This window comes from Lissotriton vulgaris, chromosome 7 (genome assembly GCF_964263255.1).
Source record: "Lissotriton vulgaris chromosome 7, aLisVul1.2, whole genome shotgun sequence".
Taxonomy (NCBI): Eukaryota; Metazoa; Chordata; class Amphibia; order Caudata; family Salamandridae; genus Lissotriton; species Lissotriton vulgaris.
In genome coordinates, this window is record NC_141695.1 from 436,544,592 (window position 1) to 436,568,347 (window position 23,756).

The 23,756-nt window shown below is 45.5% G+C and overlaps 1 protein-coding gene across 1 annotated transcript in view; it reads right to left on the reverse strand.

Moving 5' to 3' along the window:
* LOC147701801 (sacsin-like) overlaps positions 1 to 22,471 on the reverse strand; it is a 196,811-nt gene extending 174,340 nt beyond the window's left edge. Inside the window, 3 exon segments of the mRNA XM_086929370.1 lie at positions 16,964 to 17,122; positions 19,472 to 19,571; positions 22,418 to 22,471. Of these exon segments, the coding sequence (XP_086785496.1) occupies positions 16,964 to 17,122; positions 19,472 to 19,571; positions 22,418 to 22,471 (313 nt within the window).
* Between the last annotated feature and the right edge of the window lie 1,285 nt (positions 22,472 to 23,756).

Sequence of the window (23,756 nt, forward strand, 5' to 3'; positions counted from 1 at the left end):
GCACTCTGCGCCAAAACGTCGCCACCTCCGGACATTCCCAGAGGATATGCAAAAAGGTAGCCAGCATACTACATCCGCGCCTACACAATCCATCCACAGAAAAACCCATATGTATCAGTCGTGGGCCCGTGACATATACCCGATGCAGTATTTTGAGTGGCACCAACCTAAGACATGCCGGAATCGCAACCTCCTTAGGGGAAGATATCGCCGCCTGCCAGTCTTCATCGTCCAGTTCTAACCCGTCACTGGTCCAAGCATTTCGCAGTTGCAGAAGGAGATCCGAACGATCGTTGATCAGTTTCCTATAAATGAGAGATATAGTGCGGTCGGGACGTATCCATCAAGCACTCTATCCTCAAGAGGTGAGGACTCCGGGATAGAAGTGTCAGCCGGGAAAACAGAGTTTATCGCATGGCTGACTTGGAGGTACCGGTAATATTTCCTGTCGCTCAGTTTATATTCCCGCTGGAGTGCCTCGAAGGTCTTAACTTTGCCCTTGGCCCAGAGGTCGCCCAGCCTGCTGATACCGATGAGATCCCATTTATCCATCCATCCCGTGGCGGCGGTAGCGCTTCCCCAAACTCGCACCGCCACTGCAGTAGGGCCTGTGAGGTGCTTACGGTCGGCTCTAGAATAGAGCGCTCCATTGTAATCCCCCCCGGGGAGTTGCCATCTGTCCATCTCAAACGCGGGGTTCGGGACAGGGCCGTACATAGCGTGGTTCACAGCACTCAACTGGGAAGCCCAGCAGTAGCGCTTGATGTCGGGCAACGCGATACTTCCATCGTACCATGGCAAAGTCAATTTCGCCAGTGCGATACGTGGCCGCCCACCCCATACCAACCGCCTCTGCAAGCCCTCGATCTCTCGGAAATAGCTGGCAGGTACCAAATCAAGTGTGTTTTGAATGGCATACAAGAAGCGGGGGAGAGACATCATTTTGAACAGGGCCGCCCTTCCCAAGGGGGAGAGTGGCAAGCCGCACAACACCGCAACATCTGACCGAAGCCGGGAGAGCGGAGGCAACAAATTCCGCTCATAGGGGGCTTTGGGGTCCAGTGAAATATAGATCCCCAAGTATTTAAAGCCATCCCTGGAAACCGGTATCGGACAATTGCGGGGAAGAAGAGGCTCATCGTCCGTGAGTGGATAAATACAGGACTTGGCCCAGTTAATGACCAGACCGGAATTCCTCCCAAAGGAGCGTAACACATCAAACAGGACGCCCAACGACTTACGAGGAGAGGTAAGATACAACAATATATCTTCGGCATAGAGTGATATCCGGTCCTCGAAGTCAGGCGACCATCGGATGCCCTTAAGCGATGGTTACCACCGCAACCATGCAGCCAGGGGCTCAAGGGCAAGCGCAAAGAGGAGCGGCGAGGCGACAAGGGGCACCCCTGTCTCATTCCACGTCCGAGGGTGAAGGGCTCCGAAGCCCTACCACTAACCACCACCTGTGCCAGCGGCTGCTCATACAAAAGCCTAATCCACCCAATGAATTTAGGGCCGAAACCAAACTTAGCAAGAGCAGCCCACAAATATGGCCACTCAACCGTTTTGAAGGCCATCGAGGCATCAAGAGAAACTAAAATGGCCGGCTCTCGAAGAGACCCCACCCTTGCTAAGGCGCCATGGAGGTGACGTAGATTGAGCGCGGTATTTCGGTGGGGTATAAATCCAGATTGGTCCGGATGGATCAAGTCTGCAATCACCGTAACCAGCCGATTTGCCAGAAGTTTAGCGAGAATTTTGGGCTCAACATTCAAGAGCGAAATCGGCCGATACGATGAGCAATGATCACGGGGCTTGCCATCTTTATGGATGACCACAATGGATGCCAATCTCTGATCTCGAGGAAGAGAGCCGAGATCTCGCGATGACCGGAACATCCGACGAAGATACGGCGCCATTTTGTCAGGGCATAGTTTATACAGTTCCACCGGTATACCATTTGGTCCCGAGGCCTTCCCGGAACGAAGTGAACGAATAGCGAGCGCTACTTCATCGGTGGAGAAATCCGCCTCCATAAGCTCCTTGTCCGAATCCAAAAGGCTAGGAAGGGCGATATCTCGAAGCAAAAGATGCGAATCCTCTTCCGGCCTATCAGAGACTGGCGCATAAACCGCCTGAAAGTGATGGGCAAATGCTTGGACTAGATCAATCGGGTCCACGACACGCACACCATCCATACGTTCAACAACAGGCACCACTCTGTTCAATCTATCCTTTTTGTCCAGCCATGCTATCAACTTTCCCGCCTTATCACCAACATCATACAAACGCCCCTGTTGCTCACGGTGCATCGCCTTGGCCGCATCAGTGACCAGCGCCTTATAATCAGATTGTTTCAGGGCCAGAGAATGCATCACCTCCGGAGTGACCCCGGGCTCCATCTGCCCCTCTAAGTCAGTGATTTCATTTTCCAGATCCACCACCGCAGCATTCTTACGCCTCCTTTCGCTGGCAATGAGGGACAAGACTGGACCACGAATCACTGGTTTATAGGCCTCCCACAATGTAACCGGGGAGGATACCGATCCCTCATTCTCAGCGAAGTAGTAGTCCATACATTTCACTACCTCTGACCTGATCTTAGGGTTACGAAGGTGCCAGGGGTTGATCAGAGCGATACGGCCCTCGGCACCCAATTGCATGTCAACTGTAAGCTAAAGCGGAGAGTGATCAGAGATCCCCCTGGCCAAATGCCTAACCTCCCGCACAGCAGGGCCGGCCTTAGGCATGTGCAAGCTGTGCACCTGCACAGGGCCACCAAACCCCAGGGGCCACCACACCAATATATATCCTTAATATGTTTATCCTCTGAGGATGGATACATATTTGTGTGGCGGCCCCTGGCAGGGATTTGGTGGCCTCCGGCTCAGTTCCACTTCTAAACACCCTGACACACCCCCCCCCCCCCCTCTTTACTGGCCTCCGCGCTCTGCCCCACCCGGAACCCCTCTTCCGGGGCCCCCGGCCTACGCTCCCTGACCAGGGCCACCATGATCCTAGAGCCGCCCCTGCGCACAGAGACCATCTGCGCTGCTGGCATAAGAATATAATCTAATCTCGATAGACTCCCGTGTCCACCTGAGTAGTAAGTATATTGGAGCTGACCAGGGTGTAGCTGTCTCCAACTGTCAACTAGCCTGAGCGTATCCAGGAGCTTTCCGAGCCAGAGCTGTGCCGCAGGCGGAGCTCTGGGGGGCTACGATCCTCATCCCCACTGACTACAGAGTTAAAATCGCCACCCACTACCAGTATGCAGTCAGGAAGCCCCAGGATCACATCACCCAAATCAGCAAATGTGGTAGACTCTAGGCCAGGGGGGACATACACAGACAAGATGGAAACCGTTTTCCCTTCCCACCAACCCGTAATAGCCGCATAGCGGCCCCGGTCGTCCAACACTACGTCATCTATCTCCAAGGGGAGGGAAGTTCGTACCATGACCCCCACCCCTCTCGAACCAGATGTGAACCCTGAGTGTGCCACCATACGGTAGCCACGTCTGTTTAGTGCGCGGCATGCATTTTCAACCAAGTGCGTCTCCTGGAGCAAAATCACATCTGGGGTACAGCGTTTCAAGTATTGCAATAAAATACCCCGCTTTATTCTATCTCCAAGACCGTTAACATTCCAACTCAGCATCCTAAGCTCCCCCCCCCCCCCCCCATCACTGCACTGAGCACCCAGCCCCCCTCGCCCGGGAATAAGCACACAGAACAAACAACAGGATATAAAGCAGCCTCGAACAAAACAAAAAGGAAAAGACACCCCCACCACCCCCAAAGAACCCTGAAAAACACATCACCCCACCCTGCACCCCTGCATTAGACCAGAAAGCCACCCCAACTTGCAGTGTGCCTGTCGCCCCATTTAACTAACCTACAAGAAGAGAGAGAAAGCCCCCAGAGGAGGAAGAGGAGGCCCGATTCCCCCCACCCCCGGGTATCCACATTATGAAGCAAGTCTATTAAAAAGCCACTGCTAGTAATCCAAAGTAACCAGTTCGCCGCTGCAGACTCACTACTCCTGTTCAGCACCTCTCGAGCTCTCGCCGCTCGTGCGATTTGATGGCAATGTGTCCAACCAGTCACTGGCCACTTCGGGGCGATCGAAGAAAAACACCCGCTCCTCATACTCGATCCTCAGTCGGGCAGGAAAAAGCATGGCATATTTCAGGCCCATATCTCTAAGCTGTCTCTTCACCCCGGTGAAACCCATGCGTTGTTTCTGCACCGCCTGGGTGAAGTCTGGATAGAAACTGACCGAGGCATTGTCAAATTTGGTGGGACCCGTGGTTCGTGAAGCTTGCAGGATAGCGTCCCGGTCCCGTAAATTAAAAATCCTGGCGATCATAGGTCTTGGTGCGGCCCCCAGCTTGGGCTTCCCGCCGGGAACTCTATGTGCTCGCTCCACGGTAAAAAAGTTGCTGAGGCCCTTAGGTGCAAGATCTTTAAGGCCCAGATCCTCCACCAGAAGGTCCGTGGGGACGTCCGCAGAGTTCTCCGGAACCCCCACGATGCGGACGTTGTTGCGCCTGGCCCGGCTCTCGAAATCCTCCAGCCGGCGGGCAAACTGGTCGTTGGAGGTATGGAGAGCGCGAACCTCAGCCTGAAGGTCCAAGACATCAGTGGTCAAGCTCGCAGTTTTAATGTCCAGAGACTTGACCCGTTCATTCGTCTTACCCAGGTCCGCCCTAATGAGGTTAACCTCGATCGCCACCGTGTCGATCTTTGCAGCGAGAGTTTCATATTGTTGGCCCATATCCATCCGACACTAGTAATGGCACCCATGATATCCTTTAGTGTCGGCTCCTCCGATGAAGGAGTACCATCTCCAGTCTCTTCAAGAGCCTTGCTCGCTACTTGTTAATATTTTTACCGACAGACAGTATGCTTTCGGGGTGGCACACAATGTTGGTCATTTGTGGAAAGAAAGGGGCTTTCTCACCTCACATGGGACAAAGATAGTGCATGGAGAAATAGTACATAACCTCCTTACTGCTCTAACCTATCCTAAGGAAGTGGCAATTGTGTTGGAGCACACAAGAAAGTGACAGATAAATTAGGAGCAGGTAATGCCTTTGCAGATCACACAGCCCGTAAAACTGCAATGCAGCGAAGTACCACATCTGTATGTAGTGAAGTCACAAACTGAAGGTTGGCATGATGCCAGGCAAGAAGTGCTGGACATGCAACAATCTGCCTCCACTGCTGAACTAGACCAATGGTCTACGGAGGGAGCACTGCATGATGAGAGCTCCTGGAAGAATAAAGATATGACCAAATGGAAGTTACCCACAGCCTACTTACACCCCATGATTCACAAGGCACACGGGCCGGCACATGTTGATGCATCCTCAATGGCAAAACAACTCATGCAAGTTTGGGATCATCCTGATACTGCCAGCACTGCTAGAAAGATAGTCCAGTCTTGTCTGATCTGTCTCCAGTATAATCCTGGAAAGAGAACGCGAACTCCAACAGGAGGGTTTACGACACAAACTGCACCTTTTGTGGTCCTACAAATGGACTACATTCAGTTTGCGCGCTGTAAGAACCTAAAATAGGTCCTAGTATTGGGTTGTGCCTTCAGTAAATGGGTGGAGGCGTATGCTACGAAGGATAATACAGCTCTCACGACGTCAAAAGTAATCCTGAAGGAGTTCTTTCCCCGATTCAGCATTTGTTGCGTCCTAAAGAGTGACGATTGACCTCATTTCATTGGGCAAGTTGTCCAATAGGTCATAAAAGGGTTAGGGATTAAGCAGAAATTTCATGCCCCTTTTTACCCACTATCAGCAGGTTTGGTGGAGCGTTACAACTCCACCCTGAAATTGAAATTGGTAAAATACAGGCTTCCACGTCTTTTGAAATGGCAGGATGCCCTGCCCCTACCACTACTTTCTATCAGATCAATACCACATACACGATCTGGCCTTATGCCATATGAGGTTGTGTTTTGCAGGTCCATGAATATTTGGGGAATCCCTAAGCCTCGCCCTATACATGATGCACCCCATGTGTTGATGAGTGACTGTTTGTCCCAGTTAACTGACAGCTGGTCTTCTATTTATCAGCAGGTACAGGAAGCCCTTCCAGACAGGTCGCAGGGTGATGGCCATGATCTGCAACTTTGTTTTGACAAAGTCGTTTCAACTGACCAAGTTCTTTGGCACCTTGTTGGCACGGACCGGAACAAGTCCTCCTGGCTACCAGAACTACAGGGAGAGTGACCAACCTGAAGAATTGGGTGCATGTCACCCATTGTCGAAAAGTCCTGCGTGCCCTCGTGAGCCCAGCTGCGTTGACAGATCACTGCAAAATCCTGGCCACAGAGAAAGGACGAGCTGTGTCACCTGAAAGACCTGAGGAAGTCTTCCTGGACCATACGATCCCTGGTGCATCTAGATATCTGCTTTGATCCAGGAAGAAAGACATTTCATCGCAGAACAAGACTGAGCAACTGTCCTGGGTGGTTAAAGACGGACTACAAAGGGGGTAGCCTATTAGGGACTGCTCGTCTCAATGTTAGTGAATAAACCAACGACTGCCCAGGACCTTAGGGCACCATCTGTTTTGTTGTTTACTGACTAAATGAACATACCGGAGGAGAAGAAATCGAACGCTGCAAAAGTTTGTAGTAAAAATATGATATTCGCTATTGGACTAACTTCATTGCTGTAATAATGTGGGTTGTAGAGGAAGTAGCTCCAGCTCAAAACGTATTGACTGCTACTACTCCTGTCCCCACCGAACATTATTATTTTACTCTTCCCTATCATGAAAAGAAACACCGAATGTTGTATCTCAATAACGCTTTAATACAAATGTTGCATCATACTCATAATGCTAAGAACACTACCAACTGCTGGGTATGTGGAATGATGCCGGCTCATCAGAAGAAGGGAGGAACGCCTTTCATTCCCTTGCAATCCGTGCATAATGGCTCCTGTAGGGCCTGGTTTGCACTGTTGTGGGCATTTGAAATTGTGAATATTACTCTAGCTGATGTAGGAGGACTTAATGCAAAACGTAATAAAGTTTGTTATCACGATGAGGAAGGGGACCCACAAGCCAAAGGAACTGTATGGGAAATGGAGGAGTATTGCAGAAGAAATTCCTCCACACGTTATATTTTCCTCAACACTCAAATGGCCCAGGGTAACGGGCCTTTTGTTATCGACCTTACTAAAGCCCGAGCAAATCTTTGTGAGCAGTTTTGGTAGTATCACAGTGGGGAAAAAGTGACTGTACCACAGAATTGAACATTACTGTTACAGAGGTGTCTCCCAAGGATCAGTACTATCACCACAACTCTTCAACATCCATATGGAACCTCTTGCCACTATACTAAAAAAAGAAAAAAACATTCCCTTCCACTCTATGATAACGATACCCAGATCTATCTGGCAGCCTCCTCCATTGAAGACATCCAGAGACTGAACAACACTCTTAGAGAAGTCCAACACTGGTTATCACGCAATCACCTGAAACTAAGCCAAGACCAGACTGAAATCTTCCTCATCTCCAACAAGGAGAAGAACCCCCAATTCACAGAATGGCTTAAATCCATTGATGCTCTCAACTAAACAATTCAGTTAAATCGGAGGGAATCTCTCTAGACCCTAAATTAGACATGAGCAAAAAGATAAAGAGTACCGCAAAGAGCGCCTTCCTAAACCTCAAACTACTATACAAAATAAAACCCTTAATCCAGCCGAACAACCTCAAACAACCCACTCAATCCATGGAGCGGTCAAGACTGGACTACGGAAGTGCAACCCTCACAGGAGCAGCATAATCACACCTAGCACCTCTCAGGTCAACCCTGAACGCAGCAGCAAGTATGGTCACAGGGGTAACGAAATATCAACACATCACTCCGGCACTCAAAGAACTAAAATAGATCCCAGTCTAAATGCACGCCAACTTCAGAACCACATGCCTCATGCACAAAGAGCTGCATACAGGGAAACCCGCCTACCTGGCCTCCAAACTCCAGAAGGTAGGTCAGTCAAGAAACCTAAGGAGCACCAACACTCTACTCGTTTATCCCTCCTAAAACTTGCAAACAAAAAAACGCATCGCTATCCTTTGCAGGAAGTGCGCCCAAAATCTGGAACTCCATCCCAGTACACATCAGGACTAACCCCTCCTACTTAAAATTCAAAAGGCAGCTCAAAGACCTCCTCAACAGATCCCTCCAGAAGGGTTAGCTACAACTTAACACCAAAGCCTGCCTACAACAGCACGCTGCGACTTTGACCTCAGACCCCCTACCTCACTCTCCCCAAGACTACCTCGGCAGGAGACAGGGTGATATCTACGAAGTGATGATTCGGAGCGACCTGAGACACTGTACACACAACTTTTTTAACATATCTTACAAGTGATTCAGCGCTCACAAGGATTCATAACCCACATCCATGACCAAATCCTGTCAAGAGACATGGTGCTCTCTATGACGACACCACTCGAAACGCCTTGAGACATTGCACATACAACGGTGTTAACATATCTCACAAGTGACTATGTGCTTGTAGCAAAGAGATTACACGATGCGTAAGGACCCATTGTGCATATTACTATATTAATGTATCTTATGATTGATAATGCTGAAAAGCGCTCCAATACCTTCAGGTCTGGCTAGCGCTATATAAAACCCTTAAATAAACAAAATAAATTACTGAAACGAACAATAGCAGTTTTCTATCCTCCCACAACACGTATTTAATCTATGGGAGTAAAGGCTACTATCCTCTACCAATCAGATGTCCTGGAACAGGTTATGTGTCCTTCATGCTTCCTCCTGTGTTCCTAGCACCTGCATCTTTTCATAAAGATCATAAACTGTTAAAGACATTTCCTTGAACCGATTCAAAAGAACTATAAACAATGAAGTGGATCAAACTGATGCTATATAAAACCCTTAAATAAATAAAATAAATTATCGGCCTTGTTCATAATTATTGCAATTCTCTTCTCTTGTTTTGTATGTATCCAATGCAGGCCAATGCTTTGTTCCCTCTGTATTTCCACTTGTACTACTAGTCTACTATCTAAAACGAATGTTCAAAATATAAAATGCCCATTTAGCAATAGACCGAGAAGTCAACGATATGATGCTAATTGACATCCATGATGTTTATCGTACCCCTTTTGGAGTATAAGAAAATGGCTTTGCTTATGCTGTGGAAATGTATGATATTTTACTTGGCATAAGCTGCAGCCATTTTGGCTGTGGTGTCCATTTAATTTCCTTCGTAGTTCCGCCGTTTGTCTTTTTACTGTGCTTGTGTTATCTATATTAGTTTAACTTCCTGACTCAGCTAAAAGCAATGTGCATGCTGAGGGTTTGTAGCTGCAAGTACACCTGTTAACTGTCAATCATTTATTGTGCCATAAGCATTTCTGCTCCCCCTCCCACCTTGCTGACCATGTAGTTATTCATCGACCATTGTATGCTGATAACTATTTCCAAAACTTGTTCTTCCTATTGCTGTTCACATGCTTACAGTGCAGGAAACTAGTATAAAAGGGACAACGGTTTGTGAAGCCAGTGTACTACCTCATGCAGCACTGGAGTGCTGTGTGGATGTGGTCCAACTCATGAGTGGTTAATAAACTTGGTATTTATTCCAACTCCAGTGCCGATCTCTATTTTTTGGTCTTTGAACCCGTGGACAAAAGGGTGACCCTGCACCAGTGTACCCCAAAAAAGGTACATTTCCACACTTATTATATTGTACCCATGTACCCAGAGCATAGGTACCCCAGAGGTACCCCATGGGCTAAAGACTGTATTATGCCTCCCATGAGAGACCATTCAAAATGGAACTACAGGTCTGCCATTGCAGCCTGTGTAAGTTGGTGTTTTCACCACTTATGAAAGATATAGGTTTACTATATCTAAGGGACACTGGACTTAAAACCCATTAGTCACCCCTATAGCAGGCCTTAACAATCCTGAAGGCAGGATGCTTGGTTCTAAGTGAGAGGGCAGCAAACCCCTGCAGTCTACGGAGTCCATTCTCCTGGGTTGTCAGTGAAGCAGCCATACACTATATGAAGGGGTACCGCATAATTAAACAATGACCATCTTGAATCTGGCTGCAACAAATCATTTCATGTTTGGTATCAAACATGTTGAAATCATACCCCACACACCCTAAACAGTGTGGGAGGTATGATTCCAAGGACCAGAAGAACCCAATGTTAGGCTTTTGGTGCTCCTGGTACCAGCCTTCTTGATCCAGACAACGCAAAATGGTTGCTGTCGACCAAAGACACATTTCTGCCCTCCTGCTGCTGACCCAAGATCGATCAGGGGAAGGCAGAACAATAGATATCCTGTCACAGGTAGGTGTGATAACCACCCAGATACGATTTAGTGTATTGGGGCTGGATGGGTGCGCTTGCCAGCGCCAGAATGTCTGCAGGAGGGGCACATTTGGTGTCTCTGTGCATAGTCCAGTTCAAACCAGTCGTGGGAGCCAGCGGCTCATGCTCTGGCACAAATCTGGACAAAGGACATGGTAGTAACCTCCCCCCTATCTAAACCCTCCCCTCGAAGAATTCCCTGAATCTTCCTAACCCTTTCCCTAAGGTACTTAAGGGCTTGCCTGGGTGTAAGTCCCTAGATTTGTCATGGGATAAGATTCAGAACCGAAACCACTGCACTTCCACCATCTGGGCCAGGGGTCTCCAACCAGTAGCTTGTGAGCTACTGTAGCTCTTGAGCAAACTCTGAGTAGCTCACCTGTGTGCAATCCAGCTTATTAAAATAGAAAGATTTTGCTTGGTTGAATTAATATACATATAAAGAAATTGAAATTATACTGCACTAATAATATTAGTAGCTGTTAATGTGTTTTATTGAACATAAGTAGCTCTCAATACAGAAAAGGTTGTAGACCCTTGATCTGGGCACTCTGGACTTCGCTGGTCTTCGTTTGGGTTGGACTTGATCTCCCTTCCAGTCTGCTGTATCGTCTTTGCCTGTGCATCATATATGAACCTTCCAAGGCCTGTGAAACATCAAGGACTACCAAAGTAATCTCCCTTGGAGTGAAGGAGTACTCCCCTGCATTTGCAGGCTCTGCAACACTGTTGACCGGTCTGCTGATCCCGAGCTCCTATGGACTCCGAAGGATTCAACAACACAGGAGGTGGGTTTCTTCACTACTCAAGTCCTGCGCTATCCTCTCACGGAGCTGGAGGCCAGAATCCCTTGTGGGGGCTGCAATACCCGAACCCCTGTGCACTGTGTCCTTTTGCAAGTGCAAATGCTTGTCTCAATTCTGCAACAAGTGCATTGGGCTCCAAGTAGCCCCAACCTCTGGCAACTGCTCCTACAAAGATCTTCAGCCATATCGCACTGGGTGCTCAGTGGCCTGCTGTTTTGTAACTTTGCACGAGGTCCTCCTACGACTCCAATGCCTTCGGCCTGTGGGTCCTGTGGAGGGTCATCTTCAACATTCTTGGGTTTGCCTAACTGCTTGGGGCCTGCCCTAACTCCCCTGCTAGTGGTGAGTCTCCAGGGCCTTGCTGGTCCTCTTCCTGCGTGGGTTGCTTTTGCCAAGGCTTGTTGGTGCTCCCACAGGACACAGACCTCATAGCACTCTACATCCTTCGTGGGACAGCTTGTATCTGGCTCCTGGTCATGCTCAGCTTCGCCTGGTCCCCACAGCTGGAGATTCAAGGTCATCAACATCTACCCTGAAGCACCCGACATCAGTGAGCATTCTTCTACCAAGCCCCTGGTTCCTCCCAAGTGACCCAGATTCTGTCCCCTCTGCTTTCAGGTACTCTTAATCCAGAATCCACTTTGGATTCCCACAGACACTATATACTCTTCCAGCAGCGGCACTTTCCTGAAGTGCTCTACTGGGTTCGACAGCGGTTTCCGACACCACTTCATCCCTATGCACCCAGCTTCCCTGGGTTAGGTAACGTGGGTATCCACAGGCGGGGTGGGTCTCCAACATTCTGCTTTCCACAGGGTCCACTGGGAAGGGTCCTTAAACTTTAAAACCAACTACTTATTACTTGTAGAGTTGTACAGAGCCCGCAGTCAAGTTCCCACACTGCACGCATGCTCCGTGGGGTCCCGGTCTACTTACCTTGGGTGGTTCCTTATCCCCCGCGATTCTACATTCTAGACATTGTCCTGACTCGAGTCGTGGTTCTTATACTACTCTCTTAGTATATGCGTTGGTCCCGCGTGGGCCCGCTGTGTATTAGGGCTAATTACTTTGATTTCTTTACTATAGTATTGTGAGCTTTGTGTATATCTCTGTGTTGGAGATACTGTAACATACTACAGAGCGGTATATAATAATTACATATTTTTATAATGACTTTGTGTGGTTCTTTTGTCTATACAATAAGCTACTATGCTGGTAAAACAAGCTGCTTTACACTCCTTCAAGACTAAGCCTGCCCTCTATAGCTACCACTTGGAGAGCTTTCCAATAAAGTCATCGTAAGGGTTGTCTGGACTGGTGCAAGGTGCCCACTTACATTAGTGGACATCATATACCAAGCCAGCCTCTCTCGGAGGCCATTTATAATGAGGGCCTTAGTGGGCATCTCGACTTACTTAAGTGAAAGATCAAAAGCCTTTATTTTATTTCTTTATTTCAATAAAGTGAAGAATAAGGGATAGTGAATTGGCATTCACCATGGAGAAATATGAAGGGTTGAATGAGATATAACCTTCAATCAATCAATCAGGGGATTTATAAAGCGCGCTACTCGCCAGTGAGGGTCTCAAGGAGCTGCATCTAAGCAAACAATTACCTACAAGCAGAAGTATTTCTCTACACCCTGAAATAGGCAAAAATATTTACACCACTGAAAAGTAGCTTTAACATTTGAGATCTCACCTTGTCCACTGTGTGTCTGTCTGCATTTAAGTGGGAGAAGTGTGGTGAGGGTAGTGAGAGGGATAAAAGGTTACATACAAAATGTAATTAATTCATATAGTTAAATTTCTACCGTGGCTTAAGTGAATAGATATATTTTGATACAATATTTATGAAGAAAATAATCTATCCTAAGGGGTATTTATGACATTCCTTTTTTAAAGAAGCTTTTCTAAGGTGTAAATATATTGTAGGTATGTTTCTTATCAAATCTAAAGTTATTGATGTGAAACATATGATTTTTGTAATCGTATATGTTCTCTGGGTTTAATGTTTATATAAAACTATCACAGTCTAAGCAAACACATTAATGCATTTTAAACTACAGTATATGCTAACAAACATTGGAGTAGTGAGTGACAGAAATAACAAACAACTCTAGTAGTACATTTATTTCCTCCTACTTGGGGCCATGTCTGCAGCTCATGCACGAACTAAGAATTTTCAAGCATGTGCACTTTTTGGCAGTACAATATCTCTAAACAGTCATATGGTTCACCTCCCCACTAACGCACTTTAAGATACATCCTTGCTGTCATTTTGAGGCATTCCTCACTGATAGCAGGTGTAAACCACTATTTCCACTGCACTGTCACTTTCCTGCAGCCCATTCACACTTTGAAGTAACAGAGGACACTTAAAACTCTGCGGTAATACAAATAAGCATTGGCAAAGCCAATCGGTCTGGCCTTCCACATAGCTACAGTACCTGAAGTAATTACTGGATGCCCAACTCAAGTCGGAAGAAACCACATAAAGTCTTTAACAAGACTGCAGCCCTTCAATACTCTGCTAGATGTTCCTCTCAAGTCAGAAGTAACTGCTTAACAAGTCTGTCACAAGGCTGCAATAGCTGATGTGGTTACTAAATGTCCCTCACAAGTAAGATGTAACTGCTTCTAATGTCCCTCATTAGGGTGTGTCTTCAACATAAAAATGTACATATCCACATTTGCTACTCTAATAAATTGTGCTTGGTTTCAATAGGATAAGTAATTGTGCTAATACTTGTGTATTCCTTCAACCAGATTGTTGAGAAACAGTGTCACTATATTTACGCCCCTGTGAAATGCCCACTGCCTTATTCTATGGTCATTACTTCAGATACCTCTCGACCCAGATGTTAAAGCTTCAAAATTCTTTCCAAGAGCTGCAGTTCCTCAAGACGTTACTAGAGGTAACTGGAGTCAGATGCAAAAGCATGGATAGCCTTTCATTAAGCTGAAGTTCCACTATTCATTACGAGGTGTCACTCAAGTCAAATACAAAAGCATATATTTTCTTTCATGAAGCCACAGATCCACTATCTACTAAAGGTCCCTCTCAAGTCAACCCAAAGGTATTGATATCCTTCAAGGAAGGTGCAGTTCCACAAATCCGTACTAGAGGTCCCTCTTGAGTCACATGCAAAAGCATTGAAATTCTTACTGGACGCCACAGTTCCACTAGTAGCTACTAGGCGTCCCCCTCGAAACAAAAGCAATGAAATCCCTTCATGTAGCCGCACTTCCACTAGTCATAACTAGGTGTCCTTTTTAAGTCGGATGCAAAAGCATTGCAAATCTTACAGGAAGAAGCAGTTCCACAAGTTACAACTAGGTATCCGTCTCAAGTCAAAAGCAAAAATACTGATATTCTTTCACAAATCTGCAGTTCCACTTGTAAGAGAGGTTCGCTCAAGTCCGATGCAACTGCTTCAAAGGGCCACCATCAAGCTGAGGGGTGCAGCTTTAATATATACATTTGCATATTCAATTATTGTAAGTATATGTGCTTATTTTCCATACGTTTAATTCTTTGTCAAAGTTTGCTCATAACGAAGTCAAAATTACATCTGCCAACTGGAAAGTACAATTGTGTTTAGAAAACGTATTATGGTTGTTTATTTGTAGGCGGGTGAAAGGGTATGAAGGTAGTAGCACATTTTTGCTTGGAGACGTAGTGCATACCCACCGTTGGGGAAAAGCTCTGAGGTCTCGCTCAAGTCAAATACAAATGGTTGTAATGTAAGTCACAAACTTGAGGAAGGTGTGGCTTTAACCTAAAAATCTGCATATAATACTCTGGATGCTCCAATGACTTGGTCTCATCTTCTCTAGGACAAATAGGTAGACCAAAGGAATCAACATTATAATTTACAATAAGTTTATTAACAGTTATGGAAATAGGTAATGAAACTCTACTATATTAGGAACTATCAGTCTTTGGGACACCCAAGTGTCTAACAAGGTCTTTTATTGGGAGAACTGGTTTTTTAGGTGCATGTGTACACATGCAAGGGCAAAAGGCAGTTACTCAAAGTGAAAGCATTTATATGGCTGGAGTGGGCTGGACTGTTGATCTGCACATTCGGCTGAGGTGGGAGGTAATATAATTTGAGTTACATGGCAAAAGCCCAATGGTGAAAGAGTGCTTGTTGGGAGCCCTTGTATAAGCATATATTATTGTATTTTGTTAGGCAAACATGAGGCTGACAAAACAGTTAAAGCAGGCTTTTGGCCAGACCTAAAACTGTCTTGTAAGATTTACTGGATATTTGTACTGGTCTGCGATTCACAAGTTGGAGGGATGATGGCATTTAAGACAATGTTTCTGACTGCTACAGGCTTCATGAGTAATACGTGGAAATGACCTGCAATATCACACTTACCGCTGCTTACTGCCCATTTTAATCAGAAATCTACAACAACATTTACCAGGATAGTCTTAACGAAGGCTATGTGTTGATGGTGTTTTCTTTATGTTTTGTTAATTGAACTCCAGCCCAACATGCTGAACTTCACAGAGGATCTCAGGCACAGGATCTTTTCATTTACTGCACTATATCAAAAGGTGATTTAGGCATTTTTCCATGTTGGAAACTACATTGAATTCACCCAGATTTAATGGAGAGATTCTAAGTTTAGCATGATTTGCTCGGTAATAGTTTCACACAATACTGAGTTGGAGAGAAGGGGGGATGTAGTTAGAGAGGAGGGTATTGCAAATTTTGTAAAGATCAGACATAACAGCGTGTTAAAACTCTACAGAAAAATAGCAGAGTTGGTGCCATTTTCAGGCCACAGACTCAAATCTGGGCCAGGAAGGTTAAGCCTGTAATTCCTGTGAGACAGGTAAAATGCATACAATTGAACTTACACTCTGACAGCTTTATAAGACACTGACTCGTGTCAAGAAATCTCCCATTTAATCAACATGCCAATGCATCTGAAAACCAGGTACTGCTAGAGTCACCTAAATGTTCACATTCCTACTTTTTTTGCTGCTAAAGTAGGGCCAACTACGAGTTGAAGCAGCACCCACCAAGCAGGGCCATGCCACTTTATGCACTTGGGTATAAAAACACACATATATATGTGAGGGTGTATGTGTATATAAATATACACACACATATAAACACACATACACACACACAATTATCTTTCCTTAAACTACGCACTACTACATGAAGTCTTCTTAATATCACCAAAAAACGTTTGTGTGTGTTTCAAGATTAACCTACAGGAATGTCATGAGATTTTGAAAAATCGCCTCTCCCAACAAGTTTTCGTGGCATGCTTCATCATTGGTGATCTTTCATATCATGTTAGGTAAATACCACCATGGCGGACTCAACCATTGCTGGAAGTTCCTAGGTAAATGCTTATTGGATAATCGCAGGGATCCAATACAACTTAAATATTTCTTGGGATTTACCCAGAACATATCTTTTATTCAGGGGTTTCCCAGATATAATTAAAACTTTAATAAATACAGGTATAGGGTGAGATGCAATGTCCAATTCACCTGTGTTCCCATGACAACATGTTTTGTCGTTGATGTAGCATGTCACTAAATGATGTGGGTGAGAAAAATGTGTAAAATCTCTTGAGATTCCTGTAGGATGATCCTGAAACACGCACAATAAAACAATGTATTTATTAATTTTTATTTTAGCATTTTTGGTGATGATGTGGAGGATATGTCCAGGTTTTTATCCCTCTTCCTCTCCAACTGTGAAATTACACGAGGTCTTCTTACCTGTGATGTGATAGACTGAGTTGAACCCCAGTCCGAATCGTCCCACGGTATTGGGATCCTTCAGTTTGACACTGTTCCCTGTGCTCTGGATTCCTTCCCAGTCATCATCGGAGAAAGTGGCGTTGTTATACGCCAGCAGAGCAGGACCTGATAATGGCAGAGAGAAAAATTCATCAATGGAAACAACAAACGATATGGAGGGCGCACTTTAAAGGAATCTCATGGTCTGTAACTGTGGATGCTTTTAGTGTATTCCATGCATTAGACACAGAACAGGGAGCTGCATCCAACTCCAACTAAACAGTACAAATCCTCATTTTTTCATTGAATTCAAACATGTCCTTCATTCGACCAGCTAACAGTAGTCAAGGGAATGTACTACGAGCTACCTATGATCTGAAAGGTCTGTGAAGCAATACGGATGGCCAGGATATGTACACAAAATTGGCTGGGGTAAGTAAAGAAAATCACTCTAAACTAAAGATGTAGGGACGGATTTACGACCATGATATTTAGCGACTCACAAATTGTGCTCAATTGCGAGTCGCAAAATGCCACGTACAACTGTGTCATAGACACTATTTGCAATTTCCAATGGGGTAGCAAATTGCATGCCCCATCAATAGTCATGAGGTACTCGCAATGTGCGGCCTCATTGGGAATGTCTGGCCCTCCCAGGTATGGTGGCCTGCTGGGCTCAGCAGACCTCCATGTCTGGGACTACTTTTAAATACAGCAGTTTTATTTTTAAAATGCAGCCCGTTTTCCTTAAATGAAAATGGGATGCATTTAAAAAAAGAAAAATGAAATGTTTTCATTTCATTTATTAAGGGCAGGTAATGGTCCTTGGGACCACTGCCTGTCCCTTAAAAATATTTTCCCCCACATTCACAAAGGGGAAGGAGTCCAGAGGGGACCCCTTCCCATTTGTGAGTGCTTTACCACCCTCTTGAAGAAGGCGGTAAATTGCAAGTGTTTTGCGACCGCAAATGCGATTGCAAAACATTCTTACATAGGCCTCTGGCTCTCTATTAGGAAGGGACGCAATTGGAATGCCCCTTCCTAATAGCAACTCACTGAACAAGGATTGCACATGGTTTTAATAGATTTTGCATGCGCAAACGGATTGCAAAACTGTTTGCACATGCAAAATAGGGTCGTAAATCTGGCCCTTAATAATTTTTTCAGAGTATATGTTTTGACAGAGCACCGAAACCCAACATTTTCAAAGAGATCCTCGATTTATAATTAGGCTCCGATGGAGCAGTGCCTATTCCATTTTGATCGGGACCGGGCCCTATCATTGCACTTGACACTTCATATTGTCTACACCAAGTGACCTCTTTCCGGTCTTGATTCAACCACTAGTCTTGTGGCACGATTGGGAGTCTCTCCCGGTTCACCTAGAGCTGTGGCCTTTGACAACATACTTAGTGTAAACAAATATCTATTATATAAATAAATTAAATAAAACAGTAAGGTAAATTAATTTGAATTAGTTTTGAAGAGGCAACCATTTTCTGCAAACATATAATCAGTGCCATTTTGAGCATCATCAAGTTGTTAGTGATGGAAGACCTGGTACACAGCTCCATGGAGCACACAAATAGGCGGCCTTATGGAGTTCTCATGAAACAATCAAGATCATGACAAAATGTTTGATAGTACTCTTTGCTTATTGCATTTGTAAGTTCCCATAGGCTGCTGGAAATTACCTTGTTTGGGAAGAAACATATTGCTCTGCAGATTTACATAACAAATGCATTTTAAATCAGGGAGAGTTACTGTGTAGCTATAAAATTGCATCAGTCCCAGGACTTCAGGTGTGCAAATAATTTGTACTAAATTCACATAGATCATATATCTATTCTTCGTAGGTTTCCTCCTAGGATTTGAGTAGATGTATGAATTTTGCAGGGTTTATAAAATAGCAAGCACAGCTTAATCTTAAGCCTAAACTGGTGGATTTTGCAACAGGCAGAAGATACTCCTTCGTTTGACGATCTACAAGGTGCATGCACATTTGCTCCTTTTTTTCTCCTTTGGTAAAACAAAATCCTCTGTTGAAAATCCCCTTCCCCGAAACATCTTAAAAAGATGGTGGTGTTTGGGAATTTTACACTACATTACCCAATTTATTCCAATCTATTTGGAGTTGTTTTAAATGCATAAATGGGTGGGCACATCTACTGAACGTCTTAGAGAATACCTTGGCCTCCACCTTGGAAACAAAGGTACTTTCCCAAACACTTGACTTAAAATAGTGAAAAACCTACTGTATTGGAGGAAAATGTTACCACTAATTAATATCACTTTATGCATTCAGGTGACCAACCCATGTTTTGAACATAGTCCTATGACACTAACCAGGACAACTGGGGAAGTTACAGTGCCGGCCAACAGGGATGGAAAACTGCAACACGAATGAGTACTTCATGAACTCTCATCAGGAAAAGCCTGAACACTTCTAAACAGGTTCTTCTTTAGTTTGCATTACTTGAAACGTATCCAAGTCTTCTGACCAAAGACTTTTCTTTTCATAATCCCTCTCGTCATGCACAAAAATGACTTCACTCGCACCAGCATCATCTGCATTCTGGATCAGCTCCTGGAAACAGGTGTGAATAGAAAATAAAGTTTTAATCCTTGACAAAGTGTTCCTATTCCATTCCATAGCACATATCTTCCCTCTCTTGGGCTAGATAAACTCCTATTGATGTACCAAGAAAGCTGAGAACGAATGAATTGGAACATATGCGGGGCAATGCTGATCTAGCAGAACAATGATTATTGAGAGTCTTTCTAAAAGAAAGAACATCCCGAATCTTGCTGGAAGCAGGGTCAGTTGGTTCCAGTTTGGCTCGGAAAATCTGAACAATCGACCTACTATCTGGGTCTTTTTTGTTCTGGTTGTTTGCGGCAGCACTTTTACAGAGCGCGAAGGGCAGCCAGGCTTATATTGCATTAATTTGAACCTGAGAGACATGTAGGCACTTGAACTGAATTCTCTGCTTCACTGGTAACCAGGAGCTTTATACGTAAGGTTGAACTCATGTCCTTTTTAGCTTACACAATGACAGGTCATAAAATGGACAGTTCCAGTAATAACTTGCTGCCATACTTACTGAGCAAGGAATGTGTCCATCTATGCCCACAGATAGCAAAAGCCAAATGCCGAAAGCTGATTGCATAGGTATTGTGTCCTCGCATTGACGCATTTGGTGGTCTCAGCCATCAGGATATGTAGACACCTTCCTGGTCGAAATCTTGCATAACGAGCTGTTTATTTCCTTGTGTTGGTTGAACACTTATTGCTTGTGCAACTTTTGCCTCGTCTGGTTGGTAAGTCTACTATGTATTTGTTCATTATGCTGAAAAAATCCTCTTTTCTGTCTCATGATTGGATCTGTACTAAACACACCTTTTGTGGTTCTAATGTATTAAACACCCAGAGAAAGTTCTGCGAATTGGATATACTGCGGTTTTCCTCATGTCCCTGTAAATCACGTATAAAGGTGCTTATGAAACTGGACTGTGTTTCTTTAATTGAGCTTCCACACTAGCTTGTGTGGAGATGTGCTCCTTGTGAAAGTGCAAAATGCAATCACTCCAAGTGAAGTTAACCAGTGGGTGAAGTAGGCTGCTCCACTGCCCCATGCTAGATGCTGTTGTGGGTGGAAGCAAAACGTAATTGACAACAGACCAATGTGGCTGAAGGCCCCTCTTTGTAAGTATACATATTTCTGTAAAATCAAAAGGTCTAGACTAAAGCCAGACTTGCAAATGGTGACACAGAAAGGTCAGTCCAGAAGAATTCACAGCTCAATTATAGAAGCATAAAACTTTAAAGATTGTTTATGGAATACCAAAACCAACCAAGACCTCGAAAATTACATTTCATGAATTCATTTTGCCTGAAAAGTGTTCAACTAGATTTTTATCTCTTGTTTCTCAGCAGAATTCTAATCTGGAATGTGTGATAGGGTACACTCAATGGGTAACTTCATTTAAAATGGCTGAATACTGCCTCGATTACCAGCCCATGACATTGCTGACTAATGATGGCAGCCAAATATAGCACTTGGGTACAGATCTTTTTATTGAAGTTGCTTTTAGGTAGCGCTTACTACCCTGGATGAGTTATTGAGATGCTGAACGGTGAGTAGCACGCTACCTGTAGGCCAAAGTTAGTGGTCAGTCCATTGGTTATTGGAGTTAGTATTGCATGCTAAAGGAAACCATTACTTTCTATCTAGTACTTTAGTGATTTATGTATGATCATTAGAAGGGGGTGTGTGAGAAACAAATTATTTCACAAAGAGCTTTTAAAGACAGACAGGCTTAATATTTAAGAGTGTTGTGGGGATAACTGGCCTTTGCCTTATCGAATACTCACTTCATGCTTAAAGCTCTGCACACTTGTGTACAGGAAGGCTGAGACCACAGGCAAAGTCTTTGTCTGTCTCTACTGGAACAGTAGAGAGCAGGAACAGAGCAAGATCTGCTGTTAGTTCAGCCTGAAATTAGACAAGGAGGTATACCACAAAAGGTGTGGAGAACTTGCCTATTCCAACCCTGAGCTACATTCTAGCCCCCGTGTGGGCTGCCGTTAGGATGTCTGACGATATTGCAATTACCAGGACCTGAGGAGCTGACCAGGCTGCAACTCTTTCCCCAAACTTCACTGAAGAAGAGGGCGATGCCTGTCTCCATTGTGCCTCTACTGCAACTATGTTTACACTTAAGCAGCAATGAAGAAAAACGTGAAGCCTGCTCTGACTGCAAATGCATTTCCCAAGGGGGAGTTCCACCGGCGTAGCTAGGGGGGGGGGGGGGGGGGGGGGGGCGGTCCGCCCCAGGCGGCACCTCTTTGGAGGCGGCCGGCGGCACTGACTGACTGGAGGCCGAGGCCCGTTAGCACAGACTGCTGGTGCCTTGTCATTTGGCTGTGTACAGTGCACCCGGCCGATCCGGGACCCAGGCAGCACAAAGTGTTCTTGCCAGGCTCAGACTAGTAAGAGTTAAAGAAAAGATCTAAGTGCCTTGGCGCTCTGCTACAATGTAACAAATCATTATCTGCAGCGACTCGTTGCGTGTACAGATGGGCAGCTCTGTGGCGCCACCGGGGTCGGATGTGACCTCACCTCCGTTCTGTAACTGAAAGTGAGGCTGGAGAAAAAGTGGCGGGGTCAGGGTCGAACTAGATTTGCCGCCTGTGTCGCAGTGTCGTCGGTCCGACCACTGACTGGTCAGCATCATGGCCGCGCGGCGCGGCATCATGTTAGTGTGCGTGAGGGAGAGGTATGAATGATCATCGCCGGGCCTGCTGGCATTCCGTCCGCCGCGGCCGCCGGACCGGGCCCCTGCGCGCAGAGACTTACCTGTCATGTAAGTTGTGAGTTTCACTTTAGTATACATTAAATCCGAATTTATTTGGAGCCTATCTCTACTCACTGTACACAGGATTCCGGCATTCCCGCAGTTGTACTTTTGCTTACTTTTGCTCATTTTCCTAGCCGAGCATCAAGAGATAAAAGTAGGAGTAGGAGGGGGGGGGGGGTCGGGTCTCCGGTGGGCAATGATGGCAGGAGGGAGGCACAGTGTTGCCTTTGCTGAGCTTCAGGGAGCCGATGGAATTTGGAAAGTAGGCCGCAGTCAGACCTCTGCACCAGCCGCGTTGTATCAAGGCAGATGCTGCAAGAAGCATTCGCAGGCAGCAATGCCATTTGCCCCCAGGTGAGTGAGTCCTACGTGGTATGAGAGGGGGGTGGGGTGGGTTGCAACTTGCACTCGCTGGCTGTCCAGCAGGGTTGGCGGCAGAAGCCGATGACTCAAAGCGCAACCCGATAGCTCCATAGTGCGGTGGGTGGTGTTCGCTGCAGGCAGGCACAATGAGAATAGCAGCCGAGGGTTCCAGTACAACTACAAAGGCACCGTCTGCCCCACTGCAATGTGGGGCACACTTCTGGTGCTTGAGTGTCTCTAGCATATATTGCAGTATTATACCTCTCATTGTACTTTGTACTCTTTTGTAACCTGGACACTTGTCACTTTTTCGTCCTGTAATGCACTGTTTGCTGCCTCATGTATTTTATTTGCTCACAATTGTCACTTTTACCTCGTAACTTAACGTCAGCATTTGTAATTTGTTCACTTGTAATTTTCTCCTCATGTATCATTACTGGTCCTATTGTGAAGCGCTTTGACACCTTAGGCTAAAGTCTGCGCTATATAAAAACCGCATAAATAAATCAATAGCCTCTGCCGCAGGCTCACTTGCGGCCCCTGTCGCCATGAGGCCTCCGAGGCGTTGCTGAGCAGTGCGTGCTTCCCTTGATGTAACAGGGCTGTTAGGACAGCCAGGAAGTGAGGTGACCGGCCTCGATTTAATCCCACGGTGCAGATGGAATCCGAAAGCATGTGAATCAAGCATTTAGCATGCAGGGCCACCAGAGTTTACAGACAGGCTTTTAAAGCATTATCAACCAAGTTCTATAATCACTGAAAACTTGAAACACAGACAGAAGACGCACCAAATATTCTTTAAGTTGTCCAGCAATACTCTGTCATGAATACAGAGCAAAATAAATGAAATTACAAAATCCACCGTGGGATTATCCGCCTGAATTTCAACCTGAGCTACCCTGGTCACTTTGATAGATACGTTGTGTAGCCAACGAGCCAATACATCATTTTAATTAGGTCTGCCTACTGAAGTTCCAAACTTTCTCAAAGTTATGCATCTCTGCAAAGTTTTTGTCAGGCAGCCAGCCTGCCACTGACTTTTGTAGTG